Source organism: Stomoxys calcitrans, chromosome 5 (genome assembly GCF_963082655.1).
Source record: "Stomoxys calcitrans chromosome 5, idStoCalc2.1, whole genome shotgun sequence".
Taxonomy (NCBI): domain Eukaryota; kingdom Metazoa; phylum Arthropoda; class Insecta; order Diptera; family Muscidae; genus Stomoxys; species Stomoxys calcitrans.
The window spans coordinates 35,243,459-35,266,364 of record NC_081556.1 but is presented as its reverse complement, the minus strand read 5'-3'; the positions used below and the strand labels follow the sequence as shown (position 1 = coordinate 35,266,364).

The following is a 22,906-nucleotide window of genomic DNA, read 5'->3' as shown; positions in this document are numbered from 1 at the left end:
TTAAACTTCCTGAGCCTCTTGACCTCTAGAGGGCGCAATTCTTAGCCGATTTAGCTTACATTTTGCACAATGACTTACACTATAGTCTTCATTATCCAAACTATGTATAGCCTGAATCAGTTTAAAACCTGTTATAGCTCTTATATAATCGAACTTCCCGATTTTATTTATTGAGCCCCTAGATGGCGCTGTTATTGTCTGATTTGGCTGAAATGCACTATAACTACTTCCACAACTTTCAAGCTACGTGTTAAATATGGTATTAATCGGTCTATAATCTGATTTATTGTAGCTCCCTTATAAATTGACGCCAACACTTCCAATGTGGTTTCCAACATCCAAACCAAGGATGACGCGAATCGATCCATAACCCGTTGTAGCTCCAATAGCATAGTATTTCTTATCTATTATCCTTTGTTTGCATGTAAAAAGCTACCGAGCAAAGAAGTTGACAAATACGATCCATGGTGGAGGGTTTTTAAAATTCGCTTTTATTTGCTTTAAACATGGTTTTGGTTGTTTTTTAATTTATTTAAAAATTTTCCAATATTTTATGTGACAGTTTTCAAAATAATGGCTTCTTTGGGCATCAATAAAACGGAATCCGAATAAGTTAAAGCTCTGAAAAACAAATTTAAAACATTTTAAATGATTAATAATAATATTGAATCTAAGGCTGTTGGGGTAATTTTGTTTCTACCAACCCTGCATATATGGAACTTCTATCTGTGACCACAACATATTCCATTTGATGGGTAAGACCACTAAATGCAGCATTCAAATTCAAGAACTCCACATTGTCATTGATATTCAGAACAACTACATAGGAAGGGTGTCCACTTAAGGATCTATTAAAGGGAAAATAATGAAATTTGGTTTGAGACTTATGTTGGCCTCATTAAAATCAAAAATTTCAAAAGACAGTTGAAAAACTAAATTTTCACAAATTCTGTTTCAACCTGGCTAAACATTCCAAACCTTGACCTTTCCCATATCCTTACCTCTTAATGGCCAAGACATTTTCATTCAATGCCCTTATTTCACTCTCGCCTTGTTGAAACACTGGTTCTTTTCTCAATCTCTGCAACTGTTTATAGACATTCAAATGGCTGCGTGTTATATCCCTCTCTCTCTTCACATTAACCATTTTATAATTTTCACCTACGGGTAACCAAGTGGATGAGCCCTCAGTGAATCCAGCAAACTTTTCATCATTCCACTGAAATGGAGTACGAGGTGGATCACGCGTTAAACGCTCATATTCTTGGGGATTCGATTGACAGGCTTGAGGATCGACAGTGTCATTCCAACTAATCCAGACATCGGTCATACCGATTTCTTCTCCCATATAGGTGATGCTGCAACCAGGCAGAGTTAGCAACATCATGTTGATAATATCAATGCGATCCCTGCCCAGACGGGAGGGGAAACGACTATTATCATGATTTCCCATCTAAAGATGTTAATGTTAATTTAAAAAGTAAAATCTGATCCTTTTCACTTACCACCCAATTGGCGGTCTTTCCCTTGGGCATATGATTCAACCAATTGTTGATTAACTGATCATAGTGATAGGCATTTGACTCATTCTTCAAATAGCTGATCAACTCAAAGTTGAAAGGTATCTGGGCACCTTCATGAGTTGCATTGCCATAATACTGCATCAGTATATCCAATGGAGAATAGGCCTCGGTCATTATAATGCGTTCATCACCACCCAACTCGGCATCCATTTCTTCCAACACTTGACGAAACTGGTAGACCATATCAATGGTTTCGGGTTGATTGACAGTGTAGATGTGCTCATGGTACATGTAATCTTCAGGATCGTTAACACTGGGATTTCGGGGTTCATCAGGATAATTTCCATAAGCATCGGGAGCAATCTCAAAGACATTAGGAACAGCATCAACACGGAAGCCGGAGGCACCACGACGCAACCAAAAGCGAAATACATCCTGAAAGCAAAAAGGTCAAATCTTGTATTTATAACCTACGTCATATAAAACATTTGTCAATTGTGATGGACGATTTTTGATGAAACCAGACATTGGTTAAAGACATCGCCAAGTTAAAGGCATCAAAAATCAGTAAATAAAGGCAAAAGTAGGGCGTTGCCGACTTTATGATACCTTACACATACCCTATGGGTACTAAGTGGTCGCCATATCCAATTCTGAACCAATTTTGATGGACTTTGGCGGATGTTTCCAGATGGGTTATTAAACAATTCGTATAAAATTTGTGTCATATTTTTACAATCCATGACCTTTTATACCCTCCACTATAGGAGGGGGATGAACTAATTTCGTCATTCTGTTTGTAGCTACTCGAAATATTCTTCTGAGAACCCATAAAGTATATAAATTCTTGATCGTCGATACATTTTATAAAGATCTAGCCACGTCCGTCCGCCTGTCCGTCCGTCCGTCTGTCTGTTAAAAGCCTTCTAACTTTCGGAGGAATAAAGCTAGCAGCTTGAAATTTTGTACAAATGCTTCGTTTTAGTGTAGGTCGGTTGGGATTGTAAATGGGCCATATCGGTCCATGTTTTGATATAGCTGCCATATAAACCGATCTTGGGTCTTGACTTCTTCAGCCTCTAGAGGGCGCAATTCTTATCCGATTGGAATGAAATTTTGCACGATTTGTTTCGTTTTGTGCCAAGTATGTTTAAAATCGGTCCATAATCTGATATAGCAGCCATATAAGCCGATCTTGGGTCTTGATTTCTTGAGCCTCTAGAGGGCGCAATTCTTATCAGATTGGAATGAAATTTAGCATGACGTGTTTTACTATGACTTGCAATAACTGTGCTAAGTTAGGTTCAAATCGGTTCATAACCTGATATAGCTGCCATATAAACCGATATTGAGTATTGACTTCTTGAGCCTCTAGGGGGCGCAATTCTTATCCGATTGGAATGAAATTTTGCACGACGTGTTTCGCTGTGACTTCTTATAATTGTGCTAAATTAGGTTCAAATCGGTCCATAACCTGATATAGCGGTCATATAAACCGATCTGGGGACTTGACTTCTTGAGCTTCTAGAGGGCGCAATTCTCATCGGATTTGACTGAAATTTTACACAAAGTTGTTTTGATATCATTTCCAACAACTACGCGAAGTATGGTCATCATCGGTTCATAACCTGATATAGCTGCCATATAAACCGATCTTGGGTCTTGAATTCTTGAGCCTCTAGAGGGCGCAATTCTCATCCGATTTTACTGAAATTTTGCACAAATTGTTTTGATACCATTTCCAACAACTGTGCTAAGTATGGTTCTCATCGGTCCATAACCTAATATAGCTGCCATATAAACCGATCTTGAGTCTTGACTTCTTGAGCCTCTAGAGGTCGCAATTCTCATCCGATTTGGCACAAATTTTGTACAACGGCTCCTCCCATGGCCTTCAACATACGTGTGCAATGTGATCAGAATCAATCAATATCTTAATACAGCTCCCATATAAACCGATCTCCCGATTTCGCTTCTTGAGCTCCGAATCGGACTATAATTTGATAAATTGGGTTGCCCAAAAAGTAATTGCGGATTTTTCATGTAGTCGGCGTTAACAAATTTTTTCACAGCTTGTGACTCTGTAATTGCATTCTTTCTTCTGTCAGTTATCAGCTGTTACTTTTAGCTTGCTTTAGAAAAAAAGTGTGAAAAAAAGTATATTTGATTAAAGTTCATTCTAAGTTTTATTAAAAATGCATTTACTTTCTTTTAAAAAATCCGCAATTACTTTTTGGGCAACAATAGCTGCTCCTTCGTCCTTATACATTATACTTTGTTTGCCTAAAAACAGATAGAGCGCAAAGAACTCGACAGATGCGACCATGTTGGAGGCTATATAAGATTCGGCCCGGCCGAACTTAGCACACTCTTACTTGTTTTTTTTTTTTTTGATACAAAACTGCAAGAACAGCAAACCTTTTTGCTATCCCTTTTACTAAGCCTTACCTTCATTGCCTCCATGACCTTGGGATTGCGATAATTCAAATCAGGTTGCTTAGCATGAAACTGATGCAGATAATATTCGTAGCGACCCGCATGCCAAGTCCACATGCTACCCCTGAATAAACTAATCCAATTGGTTGGTGGTTGACGTACACCATTCACCATCCTGCCCGGATGCCAAACATAGAAGTCCTTATATTGCGGATCCCTGGCGGCAGATTTGATAAACCATTCACATTCATCACTCGTATGATTGGGTACAAAATCCAAAATAATCTTTATACCAATTGCCTTGGCATTCTCAATCAAGTCCTCAAAGTCCTCCATGGTGCCAAAGAGGGGATCTATATCAGTGAGATTGGCCACATCATAGCCAAAGTCAGCCATGGGTGAGGTGAAAATTGGGGACAACCAGGTGGCTGTTATGCCCAACTCTTTCAAATAGGGCAATTCTTGGGTAATACCTAAAATAATTCCATTTTATGTAAAAAAAAGTAACCGCGTTTCTTCGTATGTAAGCTTACCCTTTAAATCGCCTATTCCATCACCATCGCTGTCCTTAAAGGATCTGGGGTAGATTTGATAGAAGGAAGCAGTTTGCCACCATTTCAATTCGACCGCTAGGATTGTTGTAGAGCCCAAAAAGCTTAAGAAAATACAAACAATCGATAGCACCCTCATTTCATATGAGTCTTGTGATTCGTAACAGGAAAGTATGGCAATTGGCTTGATTTCCAGTGAGTTTTTTCGATTTATACTCTAAATGACCTTGGGAAAGGTTAAATTGTTTATATAGATAACAGAAAACTGAAGTAGTACAACCAAAGTTATATTCCCTTGACTTTGAAATTGCAATAGTCAAATTTTAATTTAGCTTTGCGTTAACCCAATGGCATGGGTAAGTGAAGTGTTTCAAATTAAATAGCATTTATACATTTTTTTCCACTTCATTTATTATCAAGACTTTTGAGAATTTTATTATTGCCCAAGTTTGACCATAAATTTATATCAAATAATTTTGTTATTTGAGTTTTCTATCTTTCGTTCACTTGCAAATTTCCATGCGAGTGTAGGACTCGTGAATTTTAACCAGCGTTATGAGGTTTAGGATTTGCAGGGGATGTTATGTATTGGGTTGCCCAAAAAGTAATAGCGGATTTTTCATATAGTCGGCGTTGACAAATTTTTTCACAGCTTGTGACTCTGTAATTGCACTCTTTCTTCTGTCAGTTATCAGCTGTTACTTTTAACTTGCTTTAGAAAATAAGTCTAAAAAAAGTATATTTGATTAAAGTTCATTCTAAGTTTTAATAAAAATGCATTTACTTTCTTTTAAAAAATTACTTTTTGGCAACCCAATAATTTTAGCCTATGTGGGCACTTTAGATTTCGTTAGTCGCTTAAAGTAACCGTTGAATGGAGCGGACGTGTATTTATTTTGCTGCTCAGAAAACATCTGCATCTCGGAATTGGTACTACCTATCTCGCGATATCAGGGATAGCTGAGATTTTACTATCTACTAGGCGTTTGGGGATCTTCATCTGTTTCCAGTGGAGCGGCGGATCTAATCAAAACCAGGAGTAGGTTCTTAATGGACTTCAAAGAACCAACAGCTGCGATAGTAGCATCGGACCGTAGCATGTTGTCCGCCCCCCACAGATGTGAGTGTATTGTAGTCGAGGAAAGAACTGACAATCCCGAAGAGAGAATCAGTTCTCCAGGAGAGCGGAGAAAAGAGAAGCATGCCAGGTTCGACCGGGCATAGTCTTATACAAGAGTTGCCCTTCATATTTCGGGATTAGAGAATACAGCAAGTAAGAGCGTGCTAAGTTCGGCCGGGCCGAATCTTATATACCCTCCATCATGGATTGCATTTGTCGAGTTCTATGCGCGGTATCCCTTTTTTAGGCAAACAAAGAATATTGAATAATAACTGTTATACTATTGGAATTATATCAAGTTAAAGTCCGATTTGGACCATAAATGAATGCTGAACATTCTAGAAGTCATTGTGTAATATTTCAGTTCATTCGGATAAGAATTGCACCTTGTAGGGGCTCAAGATGCAAAATCGGTGGATCGGTTTATATGGGAGCTGTACCAAGCTATTGATCGATGCGGACCATATTAGACAAGTATGTTGAAGGTCATAAGAGAAGCCAAATCTGCCAAATCGGATTAGTATTGCGGCCTCTAAAGACTCACTCTGATTGAGCTATCTCCAAAACATGCATTCTAAATGCATCAACCGCCTCTTCAGGTGTCGAACAACGTTGACCTCTCATTTAATTTTTTACTTACAGGAATAAATAGAAGTCATTCGGTGCCAAGTCAGGACTATAGGCCGGATGACTCATCAAATCCATGTTTTGAGTGCTCAAAAATGCAGTTGTTTCGTATTTTTGGAGTATTTCTTTCGACCAATCGAAACGAGCCTTTTTGTGTGGAATGTAACGCGAACAAATTTTTTTGACGATCAAATTTTCATGCAATATTGAATGTATGCTGGTCCCTCTAATGCCTAAGGTTGTTTCAATCTCACGATAGGTCACATGACGATTTTGCAGTATCTGTTGGCTCACAGCATCAATAGTTTTTGCAACAACAACTGATCTTAGACGACCTTCACGAATTTCGTCTTGGAGTGAACTACGACCTCGGTTGAATTTACCATACCATCGATAAAGACTGGTCTTTATCGAGACTGGTCTTTATCGAGACTGGTCTTTATCGATGGTATGGTGAATTCAACCGAGGTCGTAGTTCACTCCAAGTTGATGGAGCTTCATCGTCAATTAAGTTCATCGATGCACTGTTGTTGAGTTAATCCACATTGAAAGTTGTAAAAAATAATGGAACGATAATGTTCACGATGTAATCCTGTTTTTGGGCTAGATGAATCTTTTAAGTTACAGTAAATAACACAAATAGCGCTCGTATGTCAAAAAGTTTTGAGTACGTATCACCTCAAAAATGTCAAGCTTTACGATAGAGCTGTCAGTTGGCAGATTGCAATACAAAGATTGTACAATCCCGAAATAGAAAAGGCAACACTCGTATACCCTACACCATGTAGTTCTTTTTATACCCTCCCCCATAGAATGGGGGTATACTAATTTCGTCATTCTGTTAGTAACTCCTCGAAATATTCGTCTTAGACCCCATAAAGTATATATTTTCTTGATCGTAATGACATTTTAAGTCGATCTGGCCATGTTCGTCCATCTGTCCGTCCGTCTGTCTGTCGAAAGCACGCTAACTTTCGAAGGAGTAAAGCTAGCCGCTTTTGCACAAATACTTCTCATTAGTGTAGGTCAGTTGAGAATGTAAATGGGCCATATGGTCCTTGGTTTGATACAGCTGTCATATAAACCGATCTTGGATCATGACTTCTTGAGCCACTTGGGCGCACAATTCTTGTCCGATTTGACTGAAATATTGGATGAAGTGTTTTGTTTTGACTTCCAACAACTGAGTTGGGTATGGTTTAAATCGGTCCCTAATCTGATATTGCTATCACATAAACCTATCTTGGGGTCTTGACTTCTTGAGCGTCTAGAGGCCGCAATTCCTATTCGATTTGGCTGAAATTTTGCCCGACGTGTTGCGTTATGACTTTAAACAACTGTGCTAAGTATGGTTAAAATTGGTTCATAACCTGATATAGCTGCCATATAAACCGATCTTGAATCTTGATCCCCTAGAGGGCGTAATTCTTATCCGACTTGGCTGAAAATTTGCATGGCTTCTAACTACTGTGCCAAATATAGTTCAAATCGATTCATAACCTAATATAGCTGCCATTTTAACCGATCTCGGATCTTGACTACTTGCGCCTCCAGAAAGACCGATTCGGACGTTGTACAAAATTTCAGGCAAATCGGATAAAGAATTGCGCTCTATAGAGGCTGAAGAACTAAAATCTTGAGATCGGGAAAGATGGGGCAAAGATTCTAATATTGACCCACCAGACAGCGCAGGACAGCAGATTTAGTGAACTGACTAACGAATAGAGAGCCTACGATGAGACCATCACTGACAAACTCAAGATTGTAAAGACTATGATCTGAATCTGATGATTGTCCACTGACTACACTGAGGTGGGATTAGACCAATAACTACTTACGACTCAGTATTTTAGTGGACTGCGATGGAGAATAAGAGCAAAATAAGGAAAATATAACAGATTCAGTGAACATGTTGTTTTGGCATAGAAGGAGCGATGAGAACCACGCCCACTAGGGCACTGGAGACTATTATAGATATCCGACCCATAGATATACACATTAATTGCGAAGCAGCCACTGCGGCCTTGAAACTTAAGGCTATGAGAGAAATTAACAAATAAATAGAAGATAGAAGCAGGTCTCACCATTGCGGTATAATCGAGGCGATGGTAGGAAGACCTGGAATGAATGGAAGAGGTTTTGGATCCAATACCTGAGACGACAATGTCTTGGATTGGCTAAACTCTGGTATTGACTGGAAACTCATGGTACATGGATGGATAGACGCTAGAGGACAAAGTGGGTTTGGGCCTACATTTAGAACCCAGGGACTGAGATTTATTACTGACTACATGACCATAATACGGTCCTGCAGGCGGAGATCCGAGCGATCGCGGAATGTGTGAGTTGATGTTAACGCGAGGACTTCAAGTGTGAATATCTTTATGGACAGTAAACGGAGTTTTAGAATGTAAAAAAGGAGATTAGCGCCTTGTCTGAGGATGGTGCCGGGTCGTAGCGGATTAAGGGGAATGAAAGAGCAGACGATTTGTCAGTGAAGGCCAGAGGACTGTCGTCAATAAACTTGGTTAACCCGAAGCCTTTCGGGACGATGCAGTCCGAGTTAAGGACGTGGGCTACGAAAGCGCATGCAACATTGTGGAACAGCGAAACGGTCGGTAGGACTTCGAAAATCCTATGGGGCAATCCAGATCGTGAGAAGTCGAGGCTACTGCCGAAAGGAAGTAAGATGGAGGTCAATATAGCTTTCGGTGTCATAACAGGACATATAGAACTACCAGCTTACTTATGCAAAATCGGTGCGGGAAGTGATAGCATGTGCAGAACAAGTGGGGAATATTGAGAGATGTTGTAGCATTTCTTATGTCATTGTCCTGTTTGTGCTGTTAACAGACATCGGCACTTAGGTGGGGACACAATACAAGACATGAACCGACTTAGGGGCGTGGTATGAACCTAAGCCGATTACTGGCTAAGGTGGCATAAGGCATATAAATATCCTCACCCTCTTTTCAACCATACCTAACCTGAGTATGAGTACAAGGATTGTTGAATTATCGGCTACCAGACCGCAATATGTTATGGTAACATATTGACCCGATGGAATCATTCATCGGCAAGGGCTGCTGCCTCAGTGTACAACACACTGCTACAACAACAACAAGGTGTTATAGGTCAAACAACTGCAGTATCCAGCCAGTTCATGAAATTCAGTTTAAACATCACGAGTTGCCTTTTACCCTCTTACGAAAACGTTGGATTTGAAGTTTAACTTTGTGTCCAGTAAAACACCCAGATATTAAGAGATTTCGGTAAATTCATACACCCGTACTCACAAAACTTAAAACAGTTTTATAGTAGGCTTATTTGACAGTTTTAAAAAGGAAATCTGTCAAATAAGACTACTTTAACGCTGCTTTAAGTTTTGTGATTATGGGCAATAATCTTTCACCAACCAAGGAGATTAGTGCCGCCATAGGAAACTTGTATCCACTTCCGAAAAAGTAACTTTCATCTTAGGATCCCAGATGGGAAGGTTGCAAGCAACGAATTCTGCAGAAGCTGGGAGGACGTCAAGTAGGAGGAATAAGTTCCACTTTAGGTTTTTATTCTTTTAATAACTTGTCCGAATTAGAGGATATGAACATTCCCGATAATAAGGCTCTTTTAATAGTTCTGATTGGACGGTTGGAACTAGGAGACATCTTATTTCCCATGATCCTGTGGTATGGACCATGCACGATATTTGTCCATAAATTCTTCGAATTTTGATTACGCCCTATTGTAATAGGTGATGAGGCTAGAATTTTCGGTCTAGGCTATATGTGGGTGTATCTTCCAAGGAGCTGCAGAAATCCATTCTAGATTTGGCATGAGCGTTTTTTCTAATATTGTACAGTTAGACTATTTTTGCGTTTCTTTACTGTTGAATAGCGATAAGGCTTCGAGTAATAAGATAGCTGTGCCTGTCACAGAAGCTTTGGTTTTGAAGTACCCCATAAATATCTAAGTGATAAAGAATGGATGATTTTCTTTTATTAAATTGTGGTAAAACTTTTTTATGAATAAAACCACCGCATAAAACCTAGCTTGAATCGGTTAGGAGTCTACCATCTCCCCTCCTTAGCAGGGTTTTATGTTCTGCTTTCGGAATAGTATTGGATTGCCCAAAAAGTAATTGCGGATTTTATAAAAGAAAGTAAATGCATTTTTAATAAAACTTAGAATGAACTTTAATCATATATACTTTTTTTACACTTTCTTTCTAAAGCAAGCTAAAAATACAGCTGATAACTGACAGAAGAAAGAATGCAATTACAGAGTCACAAGCCGTTGAAAAAATTTGTCAACGCCGACTATATGAAAAATCCGCAATTACTTTTTGGGCAACCCAATAGAAAACTTGAACAAAATATCACTATTATACCCTCCACCATAGGATGGGGGTATACTAATTTCGTAATTCTGTTTGTAACTACTCGAAATATTCGTCTGAGACCCCATAAAGTATATACATTCTTGATCGTTATGTCATTTAAAGTCGATCTAGCCATGTCCGTCCGTTCGCCTGTCTGTCAAAAGCACGCTAACTTCCGAAGGAGTAAAGCTAGCCACTTGAAATTTTGCACAAATACTTCTTATTAGTGTAGATCGGTTGGTATTGTAAATGGGCCATATTGGTCCATGTTTTGATATAGCTGCCATATAAACCGATCTTGGGTCTTGACTTCTTGAGTGCGCAATTCTTATCCGATTTGAATGAAATTTTGCACGACGTATTTTATTCTGATATCCAATAACTGTGCCAAGTATGGTTCAAATCGGTATATAACCTGATATAGCCGCCATATAAACCGATCTTGAGTCTTGACTTCTTGAGCATCTAGAGGGCGCAATTCTTATCCGATTTGAATGAATTTTTGCACGAAGTATTTTGTTATGATATCCGACAACTGTGCCAAGTATGGTTGAAATCGGTTCATAACCTGATACAGCCGCCATATAATATATATAATTATTATCCGATCTGCCTGAAATTTTGTACGACGGATTCTTTCATGACCATCAACATACGTGTTTATTATGGTCTGAATCGGCCTATAGCCCCATACAGCTCCCATATAAATCGGTCTCTCTATGTTACTTCTTGAGCTCACAAAGGGCGCAATTCTTATTCGAATTGGCTGACATTTTACACAGGTCTCCAACATATAATTTAATTGTGGTCCAAACCGGACCATATCTTGATATCGCTCTAATAGCAGAAATCTTATATCCAAATCTTTTCTTTAATCCTTTTTATACCCGCCACCATAAGATGGGGGGTATACTAATTTCGTCATTCTGTTTGTAACTACTCGAAATATTCGTCTGAGACCCCATAAAGTATATATATTCTTGATCGTCGCGACATTTTATGTCGATCTAGCCATGTCCGTCCGTCTGTCCGTCCGTCCGTCCGTCCGTCCGTCTGTCTGTCGAAAGCACGCTAACTTCCGAAGGAGTAATGCTAGCCGCTTGAAATTTTGCACAAATACTTCTTATTAGTGTAGGTCGGTTGGTATTGTAAATGGGCCATATCGGTCCATGTTTTGATATAGCTGCCATATAAAACGATCTTGGGTCTTGACTTCTTGAGCCTCTAGAGTGCGCAATTCTTATCCGATTGGAATGAAATTTTGCACGACGTGTTTTGTTATGATATCCAACAACTGTGCCAAGTATCGTTCAAATCAGTCCATAACCTGATATAGCTGCCATATAAACCGATCTTGGGTCTTGATTTCTTGAGCCTCTAGCGTGCGCAATTCTTATCCGATCAGAATGAAATTTGGCACTACGTGTTTTGCTATGATATCCAACAACTGTGCCAAGTATGGTTGAAATCGGTCCATAACCTGATATAGCTGCCATATAAACCGATCTTGGGTCTTGACTTCTTGAGCCTCTAGAGTGCGCAATTCTTATCCGATTGAAATGAAATTTTGCACGACGTGTTTTGTTATTATATACAACAACTGTGCCAAGTATGGTTCAAATCGGTCCATAACCTGATGTAGCTGTCATATAAACCGATCTTGGGTCTTGACTTCTTGAGCCTCTAGAGGGCACAATTCTTATCCGATTTGAATGAATTTTTGCACGAAGTATTTCGTTATGATATCCAACAACTCTGCCAAGTATGGTTGAAATCGGTCCATAACCTGATATAGCTGTCATATAAACATATCTGGGGATTTGACTTCTTGAGCTTCTACAGGGAGCAATTCCTATTCTATTTGGCTGAAATTTGGCATGACTTATTTTTACTTTTAACAACTGTGTCAAATAAGGTTCAAATCGGTTCATAACCTGATATAGCTGCCATATAAACCGATCTGGGATCTTGACTTCTTGACCCCTAGAGGTCGCACTTATTATCCGATATGCCTGAAATTTTGTACGACGGATCCTCTCATGACCATCAACAAACGTGTTTATTATGGTCTGAATCAGTCTATAGCCCGATACAGATCCCATATAAATCGTTTTCTCTATTTTACTTCGTGAGCCCCCAATGGGCGCAATTCTTATACGAATTGGCTGAAATTTTACACAGGTCTCCAACATATAATTTAGTTGTCGTCCGAACCGGACCATACCTTGATATCGTTTTAATAGCAGAGCAACTCTTTTCTTATATCCTTTTTTGCCTAAGAAGAGATGCCGAGAAAAGAACTCGACAAATACGATCCATGGTGGAGGGTATATAAGGTTCGGCCCGGCCGAACTTAGCACGCTTTTAATTGTTTTTATACCCACCACCGAAGGATGGGGGTACATTCATTTTGTCATTCCGTTTGCAACACATCGAAATATCCATTTCCGACCCTATAAAGTATATATATTCTTGATCAGCGTGAAAATCTAAGACGATCTAGACATGTCCGTCCGTCTGTCCGTCTGTCTGTTGAAATCACGCTACAGTCTTTAAAAATTGAGATATTGAGCTGAAATTTTCCACATATTCTTTTTTTGTCCATAAGCAGGTTAAGTTCGAAGATGGGCTATATCGGACTATATCTTGATATAGCCCCCATATAGACCGATCCGCCGATTAAGGGTCTTAGGCCCATAAAAGCCACATTTATTATCCGATTTTGCTGAAATTTGGGACAGTGAGTTGCGTTGAGCCCTTCGACATCCTTCGTCAATTTTGCCCAGATCGGTCCAAATTTGGATATAGCTGCCATATAGACCGATCCTCTGATTTATGGTCTTAGGCCCATAAAAGCCACATTTATTATCCGATTTTGCTGAAATTTGGGACAGTGAGTTGCATTGAGCCCTTCGACATGCTTCGTTAATTTGGCCCAGATCGGTCTAAATTTGGATATATCTGCCATATAGACCGATCCTCCGATTTATGGTTTTGGGCCCATAAAAGCCACATTTTATATCCGATTTGGATGAAATTTAGCACAGTGAGTTATGTTAGGTCCTTCAACATTCTTCGTCAATTTGGCTCAGATCGGTCCAAATTTGGATATAGCTGCCATATAGACCGATCCTCCGATTTATGGTCTTAGGCCCATAAAAGTCACATTTATTATCCGATTTTGCTGAAATTTGGGACAATGATTTGCCTTCGGCCCTTCGACATCTTTCTTCTATTTGGCCCTGATCGGTTCAGATTTGGATATAGCTGCCATATAGACCGATTTCTCGATTTAAGGTTTTGGGCTCATAAAAAGCGCATTTATTGTCCGATGTCGCCGAAATTTGGGACAATGACTTGTGTTGGGCCCTTCGATATTTGTCTTCAATTTGGCTCAGATCGGTCCAGATTTGGATATAGCTGCCATATAGACCGATCTCTCGGTTGAACAATGACTTGTACTTATAAGCATTTGGTCTAAATCGGATGATATCTATAGAGCTGCTATGGGGCATAAGGTATGCATTTTTCACTGGATTTTGATGAACTGTGGTTTTCATATATACCCGAGGTGGTGGGTATCCAAAGTTCGGCCCGGCCGACCTTAACGCCTTCTTACTTGTTTATATATAACTAGCTGAACCGGGCCCGCTCAGCTTCGCCTTCTTTTACTTTATATGGAGCAAAAGTTTCCGCTGAATATTTATTTTCTACAATTAAAGAGGTTTTAGTGAAATACCATGCTACGAAAATAGCATGGTATTTCAATGTAAATGCCTTTAACAATATAAGTGCCTTTATCTGGATCCCATATAATCTTTATTGGTCTACGAATTTAAGTTTAGATGTAAGGTGTACTCCATCCTTAAAATACTTTATTTCAGCCCGATATTCTCATGATGTCTGATTTAGGGGGTTTTCGGGGGTGAGGTGGTTCCCCAGACTCTTGACCCCGAAAAATATTACCATCGTGCTCTTCTCTCAAATACCATTTATTTAAACCCCATATTGCCATTGGTTTAAGGGGAGTTCCATATTACGATGGTCAGTAAAAATTGGTGTTTGTGGGTATTTTGGGAAAGGGGTAGACCCCCAGAAAATTGGTCCCGAAAGTGGGTATCAATCCTTACTCAGCCCCTCAAAAACTTTCATTTAAAATCCACATTAACATGGACGATAAATATGCCCGATTTAGAGGTGTTTTGGGTCCCCTAAACACTAAGCCCAGAAAATATATCAGCAACGTGCTCTATTCTCGTATATATCTATATATCATTTATTTGAACCCCATATTGCCATTGGCCTCAAAATTGGATATAAAATTCCTTTTCTAGTCGCATTTAAATTTCTTATTGCAAAAGTCAGCAAATATGTCCGATTTGGGGTATTGGCCCTAAAAACCATAAATATTTAGTTCCACTCTCTTTAAGACCTAAATTGTCTTGGTGAGCAAATAGGTCCTATTTGTGGGTTGTTATGGTGGTGGGACGTCCCCTAGATAGTTGGTCCCCAATTTTGATATCAGATACGTGGTCCACTCCCAAATACCTTTAATTTGAGCCCCATATTTCAATAGTTGGCAAACATGACCGGCTTGGAGGGTGTTTTTTTTTTTTTTTTTGGGGGGGGGGGGGATGGGCGGCCACTCAGTGAGTTGGCCTTGAAAATATTTATCGCCTTTGTGTTCTACTCTAAAAACCTTCTTATTTGAGCCTTATATTGCAATAGTCAGCAAATACCTCCTATTTGGTTGGCGTTTTGGGAATGGGGTGGCCCCATAGACACTTTTCCCGAATATTGATACCAGATTCGAGCTTTACTCCCAAAGACCTTTCATTAGATCCACATTTTGCTATGGTCGTAAATTTGTCCCCCTTGGGGGATGTTTTTGGGGAGAAGCGGCCCCCAAAACAATTGGTCCCATATTTGAATATCAGATTCGTATTCTACACTCAAATACCTTTTTTGTAAGCCCCATATTGCCATGATCAGTAAATAAGTCCTATTTGGGGGGTGTTTTGGGGAAGGGGTGGAACCCCAGAAAGGTGGCCCCACATTTGGAAATTAGATTCGTATTCTACTCGCAAATACCTTTTATTTTAATCCCATATTGCCATGGTCCGTAAATATATCCGATTTAGGGGAGTTTTGGGGGTTGTGGTGGTCCCCCTATCACTTGGTCCGACAATTGGATATCGGGTACGTTTTCCTATCCTAAATACCTTTCATTTGAGTCCCATATTGTCGTGATTGGTCTTAATATCTGTTTGGTAGGTTTTGGAGTGGGGCGGCCCCCCTAGGTACCCCATCCGAAATTTGGACACCAAATTTTTATTTTTAGGGTTCTATATGAGATCACACGAAATTTCGCTTAAATTGCACAAGGGGGAGGGTCCGCCCCCCTTTAAATATCAAAAAATGTAGTACCGTATTTGCAACATGGGGTCATTATGCACCATCTGTGAAAATTTCGAGAAAATCGGTTCAGTCGTTTCGGGGTCTATAAGGAACACACAAACAAACACAAATTGATGTAAATAAATTACCGAGTAGAAAGGTTTTTATAGCCTGCAATATTCAAAAATTAATTTAGTTTATAGGTATGATACACAACAATGTGGATTAAAGCAGGGTACTCTGTTTTTAGTTGTATAAAACTTCAACAAATTATCCTTATTTACTGACATATATTTGCAGAAAATATTCTGTACCAACAATTCTGCCATAGTAGCACACTAATTGTGCTGCTTTTTTGTCATAAGCCTAAAAAAACATTTTAATTTCTCATTTACAATTTTACAGAATACCTACCCCAAATGTCATATCAAACATAGAAACATATCGTCTTCAATAATTTTCCTCAAAGAGTTGCATTTAATTCTTCGTCTATATAAACAATAATCCATGCCGTTAGGTCGTCAACCATCAACATGTTACAACTGAAAACACCTATGACAACACTCTGTGTCGTTCTCTCCGCTCTCTCTCTCGCTGTTAAACTTCAATTTAAAATTGAAAAGAAAATGCTAGCCAGCCCACTTAGTGTTCAGTGATTAGGTCAGTGTTACAACAAATGCAACAACACTAATGTCAATGAGTCTCATACCGTATTTATAGCTTAGGTTTCATTTCCACTACATTCCCTTAGCTTTATCATACCGATCTCAATTCTCAACACAATTGAATTTGTTTTGTTTGGCCGCTGATAAAGAGTAAACATAAATAATAAACATTTTGAAAATCGAGCACATAAATAATGTGCAAAAACAATAAAGCCCTCTCTCTACCACATGAGTCAACAAAGCAAAGTCAATGCAATTGTGAATGAGTAGCAAGCATTGCAATTGTGTGTTTACGCTGAATATCAAGAGCATTGATGTGTGATAACGACAAACGCAAGACCGATTGTAAATCTATAGTGATTATTAACTCAGCATGGAAATTTAATGTGTGCGGTTGAGATTCGCCGACGAATATGTTTTGGGGAATTGTTATCAATGGTTAAATGTTTGGATGGGGGGAGGGGGGTTGTCGTTGTTGTTGGTATGGGAAGTTTTTTCATACCCACCCCCGAAGGATGGGGTTCGTCATTCTGTTTGCAACCCCTAAATTCGTCATTCTGTTTGCAACCCCTCGAAATATTCGTCTCAGACCGCATAAAGTATATATATTTTTGATGGTCGGTGTAGGTCGGTTGGGATTGTAAATGGGCCATATAGGTCCATGTTTTGATATAGCTGCCATATAAACCCATCTTGGGTCTTGACTTCTTGAGCCAATAGAGGGCGCAATTTCAGTCAGATTTGATTGAAATTTTGCACGCGGTGTTTTGGTATCACTTCCAAACTTCTATGCCAAGTATGGTTTAAATCGGTCCATAACCTGATATAGCTGTCATATAAACCAATCATGGATATTGACTTCTTGAGCCACTAGAGGGCGCAATTCTTATCCAATTCGGCTGAAATTTTGCATGAAATTTTTTGTTTTGACTTTCAACAACTCTGCTAAATATGGTTCAAATCGATCCATAACTTGATATAGCTGCCACATAAACCGATCTTGGATCTTGATTTCTTGAGCCACTAGAAGACGCAATTCTTATCCGATTTGGCTGACATTTTGCACGAGATGTTTTGTTATGATTTTCAACAACTGTGCCAAATATGGGTAAAATCGGTGTATAATCAGATATAGCTGTCATGTAATCCGATCTGATTTGGGTGAAATTTGTACAACATGACTTTCAACATACGTGTCAAATATGATCTGAATCGGCCTATAGCCTAGTACAGCTAGGGGAGTACAAATATTGGTTAACATTTGCATACTAAATATACAGGGCCCACACCTCTGCGCCTTCTTTAACTCTCTAATATCTATTTAGGGTGGGGACACTTCGCCCTGAATGTGGATATCGTGCTACTATAGCCTATGTCTGCCTATGACGCTGAACGCTTGCGTTCGAATCCTGGCGGAACTTCGGACAAAATTTAAATCGGTGGTTATCCCCTCTTAATGCTGGCGACATTTGCGAGGTACCATACCATGCATTGTCATGTAAAAAATTGTCCCAATGAGGTGTCGCACTGCGGCACATCATACGGACTCGGCTATAAAAGGCCCCTTATCGTTGATAAACTCAACTTGAATCGGAAAGCATTCATTGATGTATGAAAAGTTTACCCTTGCACGGTTCCTGGGCAAATTTTTACTCTACTCCCAAATGCCTTTGTTTTGAGCCCCATATTACTGTATTGGCAAATATTTCGGGTTTAGAGGGTATTTCGGGGGTGCTCACTTGGCCATTAAAGTAAATATAAGATTCGTGCTCTACTTTCAGAAACATTTCGTATGAGTCCCATAATGGCATGATCGGTAAATAAGTTGTGTTTGAAGGTGGCGTGGACCCCAGGGTCTTTGTCCCGAAACTGACTGATTCGAACTGATTATGTATGCCAGATTCGTAATCTACTCCCGAATACCTTTCATTTAAGCCCCATATTGATATGGACGACGAATTTTTCTATTTTTAGACATTTTTTGGTTAGAGCGACTCCCTGCGTGCTTGGACCCGATTTTCAATACCGGTCCATTTTTGATTTTGGGTGGTGTTTTTGGGATAACGGGGGAGGGTCCGCCCCCTTCCGATATCAACAAATTATAAAGCATATTTCTTCTTCCTGACCATACTTTTAATCTACTCCCGAATGCCTCTCATTTTAGTCCCTTATTGCCATGATCGTCAAATAAACCTATTTTAAGGGGTTTTGGGGCTGGGGTGGCCCGCCAGATACTTGGAACCAACTTTTTATGAAATTCGTACTCTACTCTTGAATACCTTTCATTTGAATTCTAATTATCCCGATCGATCTTTTTATTTTTGGGTAGTACTTTTGGGGTAAGGGGGAGGGTCCGCCCCCCTCCCGATATTAAAAAATTATATAGCCTATGTTTCCTTCTAGACCATCCTACACAATCTGCGAAAATTTCAAGAGTTCTGCCGTTTTTAAGTCTATACGGAACGAACCAACTAACCGACAAACAAACAAACACAAATTGAATTATATATATAAGATAGCTCCTCCTAAAGAAAGTGTTCCTTCGATTTGACTTCTTGAGCCCATAGGAACTGCTTTTGTTGCCCGATTTGGCTGACATTTTTCACATAGTGTTGTGTGACGATTTCCAACTACAGTGGCAAGTACGGTCTATAACCTGATATAGCTTCCATAAAAAACCAATCATACTTGCCTTTTGGTAGCACATACATATCTGTTATGGTACTATTAAACAATATCTTCCCATTAAGAACCCCTCTTGCCCTCCAAAATTCTGTATTTTAATCTCGTAATGCTTTCTTCAATATTAAAATAATACGTAAGATTTCTTCTTTTCATTGAAATCTCTTACACTTTTTATTTACTTCTAAATCTGAGTTAACGAAATATAATCTAATTAAACTGAAATGCCATCCAAGTACATGGGTATCCTCTGTTTTGTCAGCACTTTTAGTTTTTGCGTTTGCTTGGTGGAACAACGGCATTCTTTGGGTTTACACTGACACTTCTTCTTGGCAATGGTATATTGCAGTATTTGTTCTACAAAAAAGAGTGAATGAAAAAAAATATTAAAATTAAAAAATTTGCAGCTATAAGATATTTATCTGGTTTTCAATTTCTTATGATAGGGTCTCCTACAAAATTTAAATTTCATTTCATGCCTGTAAATAAAATTTAGTAATCTTTGATTACAAGATTTGTGAAACAAGAACACTATATGTTCAGCTCAAGGTTTAATTTGTAGGACAATAACAAAAAAACTTAAAATAACAACAGGTTCGAATACTTCTTACTTTCTTTAATGGGTTTCGCTGCGCTTAAGGATTTTTTAAACAATTTTTTGAACATTTTGTTTCACAATGGGTGTTCTTTGTAATCCGAAATTTTCTACACTAGTAAACCAAAACTTTTAGGTTGCCTTATATTTATGAAAATTTAATGTTAATGTGGAACATTAATTACAAAATGTGTGAATAGCTTTTTGAAAGCAACCGCATGACAAAAGATATGCAGTGGTTGAACGTTTTTTTTCATAAAACTTTGTATTGCATGGGCATGGACAACTGTGATAAGGGATTTTTCTAGACAATTCTCTGTATGTACTAATTAAAATTTCAGTTTTAAATAAAATAAAAAATATATAAGTATATTTTGTTTTTAATAAGAAGTTTTATTAAGGTCGTCGCATTTTTCATATGAAAATTTCCTTTCATGGTCTATTCCATTTGTCATGCTCATTGAATTTATAGGCACATACCCTCATTAAATTTCTGAGTTTTCTCAATGAACAAGTGAAAGTACAAACAAAGAAAAATAAAACAATCATTTTATTGATCATTGCAATTGAGGCAATTTTACAAAATATATGTGTACAGTGGCTCAAGGAAATTTACTTTTCAAGAATCCGAAAAAAGAAAGAACAAGTAAATACTTACTTAGATCCGCCGAACCAAATTTTATATACCCTCCACCATGTATTGCATTTGTCAAGTTTTTTCTACGGCATGTTTTTGTAGGTAAAACCAGAAAGAAAAGGCAAAAGTCTGTGCTGTGTCTGGGCTGTGTCTGGGCTGTGTCGACTTTATAATACCCTACTTCTATACTATGAGTACAGAGTGGGAACTATATCTTATTCTGTACCAATATTGATGGACCTCGGCGGATGCTTTCATATGGGTTATTGAACAATTCGTATCAAATTTCGAGCATATATCTTCACGGTCGACAAGTGAGAACTGAGGGAAGATACACCTAAGTCTGAACCGATTTCGAGAAAATTTCTCAGCTATTGTGATAGTTGTCAAGGAAAGCGTTGTACAAAATCTTTGGAGAGAATGGTCAATAAATGCGCTTGCAATGGCTCATGGAGTGAAAATCGGGCGGTATCGATATATGGCAGCTATATCTAAGTTTGAACCGATTTTAATGATATTAACCAGTAATATTAGGAGTCATAAGAAAATCCCTCCTGCCAAATTTCGAGAAAACCGGTTAACAAATGACCATTTTATTGCATTATTACTTCAAATCGGACAAATATATATATGGGAGCCAAATCCAAATCTAAACCAATTTCCATGAAATTCACCAGTAATATCGATGGTCATGAGAAAATTTTTCCTGCCAAACTTGGAGAGAATCGATTAATAATTGATCATTTTATTGCAGTATTATAGCAAATCGGACGAACATATATGGGGGCTATATCCAAATCTGAACCGATTTTTTTCCAATTTCAAAAGACTTCGTCTCTAGACGGAAAAACATGCCCGTGCCAAATTTGAAGATGATCGGATGAAAATTGGACATTGGACATAGCTAAATCGAATCAGGAAGTGATTCTGATTCTCTCGAAATTTAAGGATACTCTCGAAATTTGATTATTCTTTCAAAATTTGCCAGAAAAAATTTTCTTCTGACTCGTAATAGTACTAGTGAATTTCATAGAAATCGGTTCAGATTTATATATAGCTGCCATATATGTATATCGCCCCATTTCCATTCATAAATAAATATTTCTCCTTTATAACCGGTCTCCCGATTTGACTTTTTCAGCCTCTATTCATATCCGCTTTGGCTGCAATTTTGTACCAAGAGTACATTTATGTCCTCGAACAACTGCACCAAATGCCGCCCAGATAGATTCATTTATACTACCAGCCGAACCGGGCCCACTCCGCTGCGCCTTCTTTAACTCTCTAATATCTTTTTAGGGTGGGTACACTCCGCTCTGAATGCGGATATCGAATTCGTGCCATTGTAGCCTATGACGCTGAACGCGTTCGAATCCTGGCGAGAACATCGGACAAAGCGATGTTTATCCCCTCTTAATGTTGGCGACATTTGCGAGATACAATGCCATGCATGGCCATTTAAAAATTTTTTCACCAAAGAGGTGTCGCACTGCGGCACTCCGTTCGGACTCGACTATAAAAATAGGTCCCTTCTCATTGAGTTTAAACTTGAATCGGAAAGCACTCATTAAAGTGTGAGGTTCCTGGTGGTAATGCTCTTCCTAAGGGTAATGTTCTCCTTAGGGGGGATGGCACCTCAGGCATTTCGGATATCAATATGGATATTAAATTCGTGCTGCACTTCCGAGTCTCCTTAATTTGAGCCCTATATTGGCATGGCCGTTTAATATCAACAGTTTGGAGGGTGTTATGGCGTTGGGGCGGCCAGCGGCACTTTGCACTGAAATTATATATAAAATTCGTTCTTTATTGCCAACGGAAATGAAGTTCAGTTTAAGGAGTGCTTTAGGCCATACCCCAATACTGGGTACTTGGACCCAAATTTTAATACCATATTAGTTTTCTGGCTTCCAATACCTTTCATTTGATACCCTTATTGTGTCCATCGGACCACTTTCGGATATGGGTGGCGTTTTTGCGGTAAGGGGGAGGGTCCACCTCCACCCGTCTTAAAATTATATAGAATATGTTTCCTTCCCAGACAAGCATACATAATCTATGAAAATTTTAAGATAATCAGTTCAGCCCAGTATCATATAGTCATAATGGGGTGGTGTGACCCCTTATACTTCGATATGATTTTGTATGCCTGATTCGAAATCTACTTCCGAATACCTCTCATTTGAGCCCCATATTGAAATGAACGTCCAATTGGTACTTACATTCAAATTTTGATACCATATTCGTATTCTACTCTCCAATATCCTTTATTTGATACCTATATTGTCCCGATCG

General features: G+C 38.8%; 1 protein-coding gene and 1 long non-coding RNA gene across 2 annotated transcripts; both read right to left on the bottom strand.

Moving 5' to 3' along the window:
- Positions 1-468: 468 nt before the first annotated feature.
- On the bottom strand, positions 469-4,779 carry LOC106089594 (maltase A3). The gene is made up of 6 exons (XM_013255485.2): positions 4,493-4,779; positions 3,972-4,432; positions 1,506-1,958; positions 1,002-1,453; positions 705-848; positions 469-621 (listed from the first exon to the last, which is right to left on the bottom strand). The coding sequence occupies exons 1-6, from the start codon at positions 4,647-4,649 to the stop codon at positions 552-554; spliced, it is 1,737 nt and encodes a 578-aa protein (XP_013110939.2). The 5' UTR covers positions 4,650-4,779; the 3' UTR covers positions 469-551.
- Positions 4,780-19,521: 14,742 nt separating this feature from the next.
- Positions 19,522-20,110, bottom strand: LOC106089597 (uncharacterized). The gene is made up of 2 exons (XR_001221657.2): positions 19,991-20,110; positions 19,522-19,736 (listed from the first exon to the last, which is right to left on the bottom strand). It is a non-coding gene; the product is annotated as an uncharacterized LOC106089597 (long non-coding RNA).
- Positions 20,111-22,906: the final 2,796 nt, after the last annotated feature.

What these genes read in the sequence shown, in the direction of transcription:
- LOC106089594 (XM_013255485.2), bottom strand. Translation starts at nt 4,649, where the DNA reads ATGAGGGTGCTATCGATTGTTTGTATTTTCTTAAGCTTTTTGGGCTCT. An exon ending in GAAAGACCGCCAATTGGGTG is followed by an intron (nt 1,454 to 1,505) that starts GTAAGTGAAAAG and finishes TAACATCTTTAG; the next exon opens with ATGGGAAATCATGATAATAG. An exon ending in AGAAGTTCCATATATGCAGG is followed by an intron (nt 622 to 704) that starts GTTGGTAGAAAC and finishes TTTGTTTTTCAG; the next exon opens with AGCTTTAACTTATTCGGATT.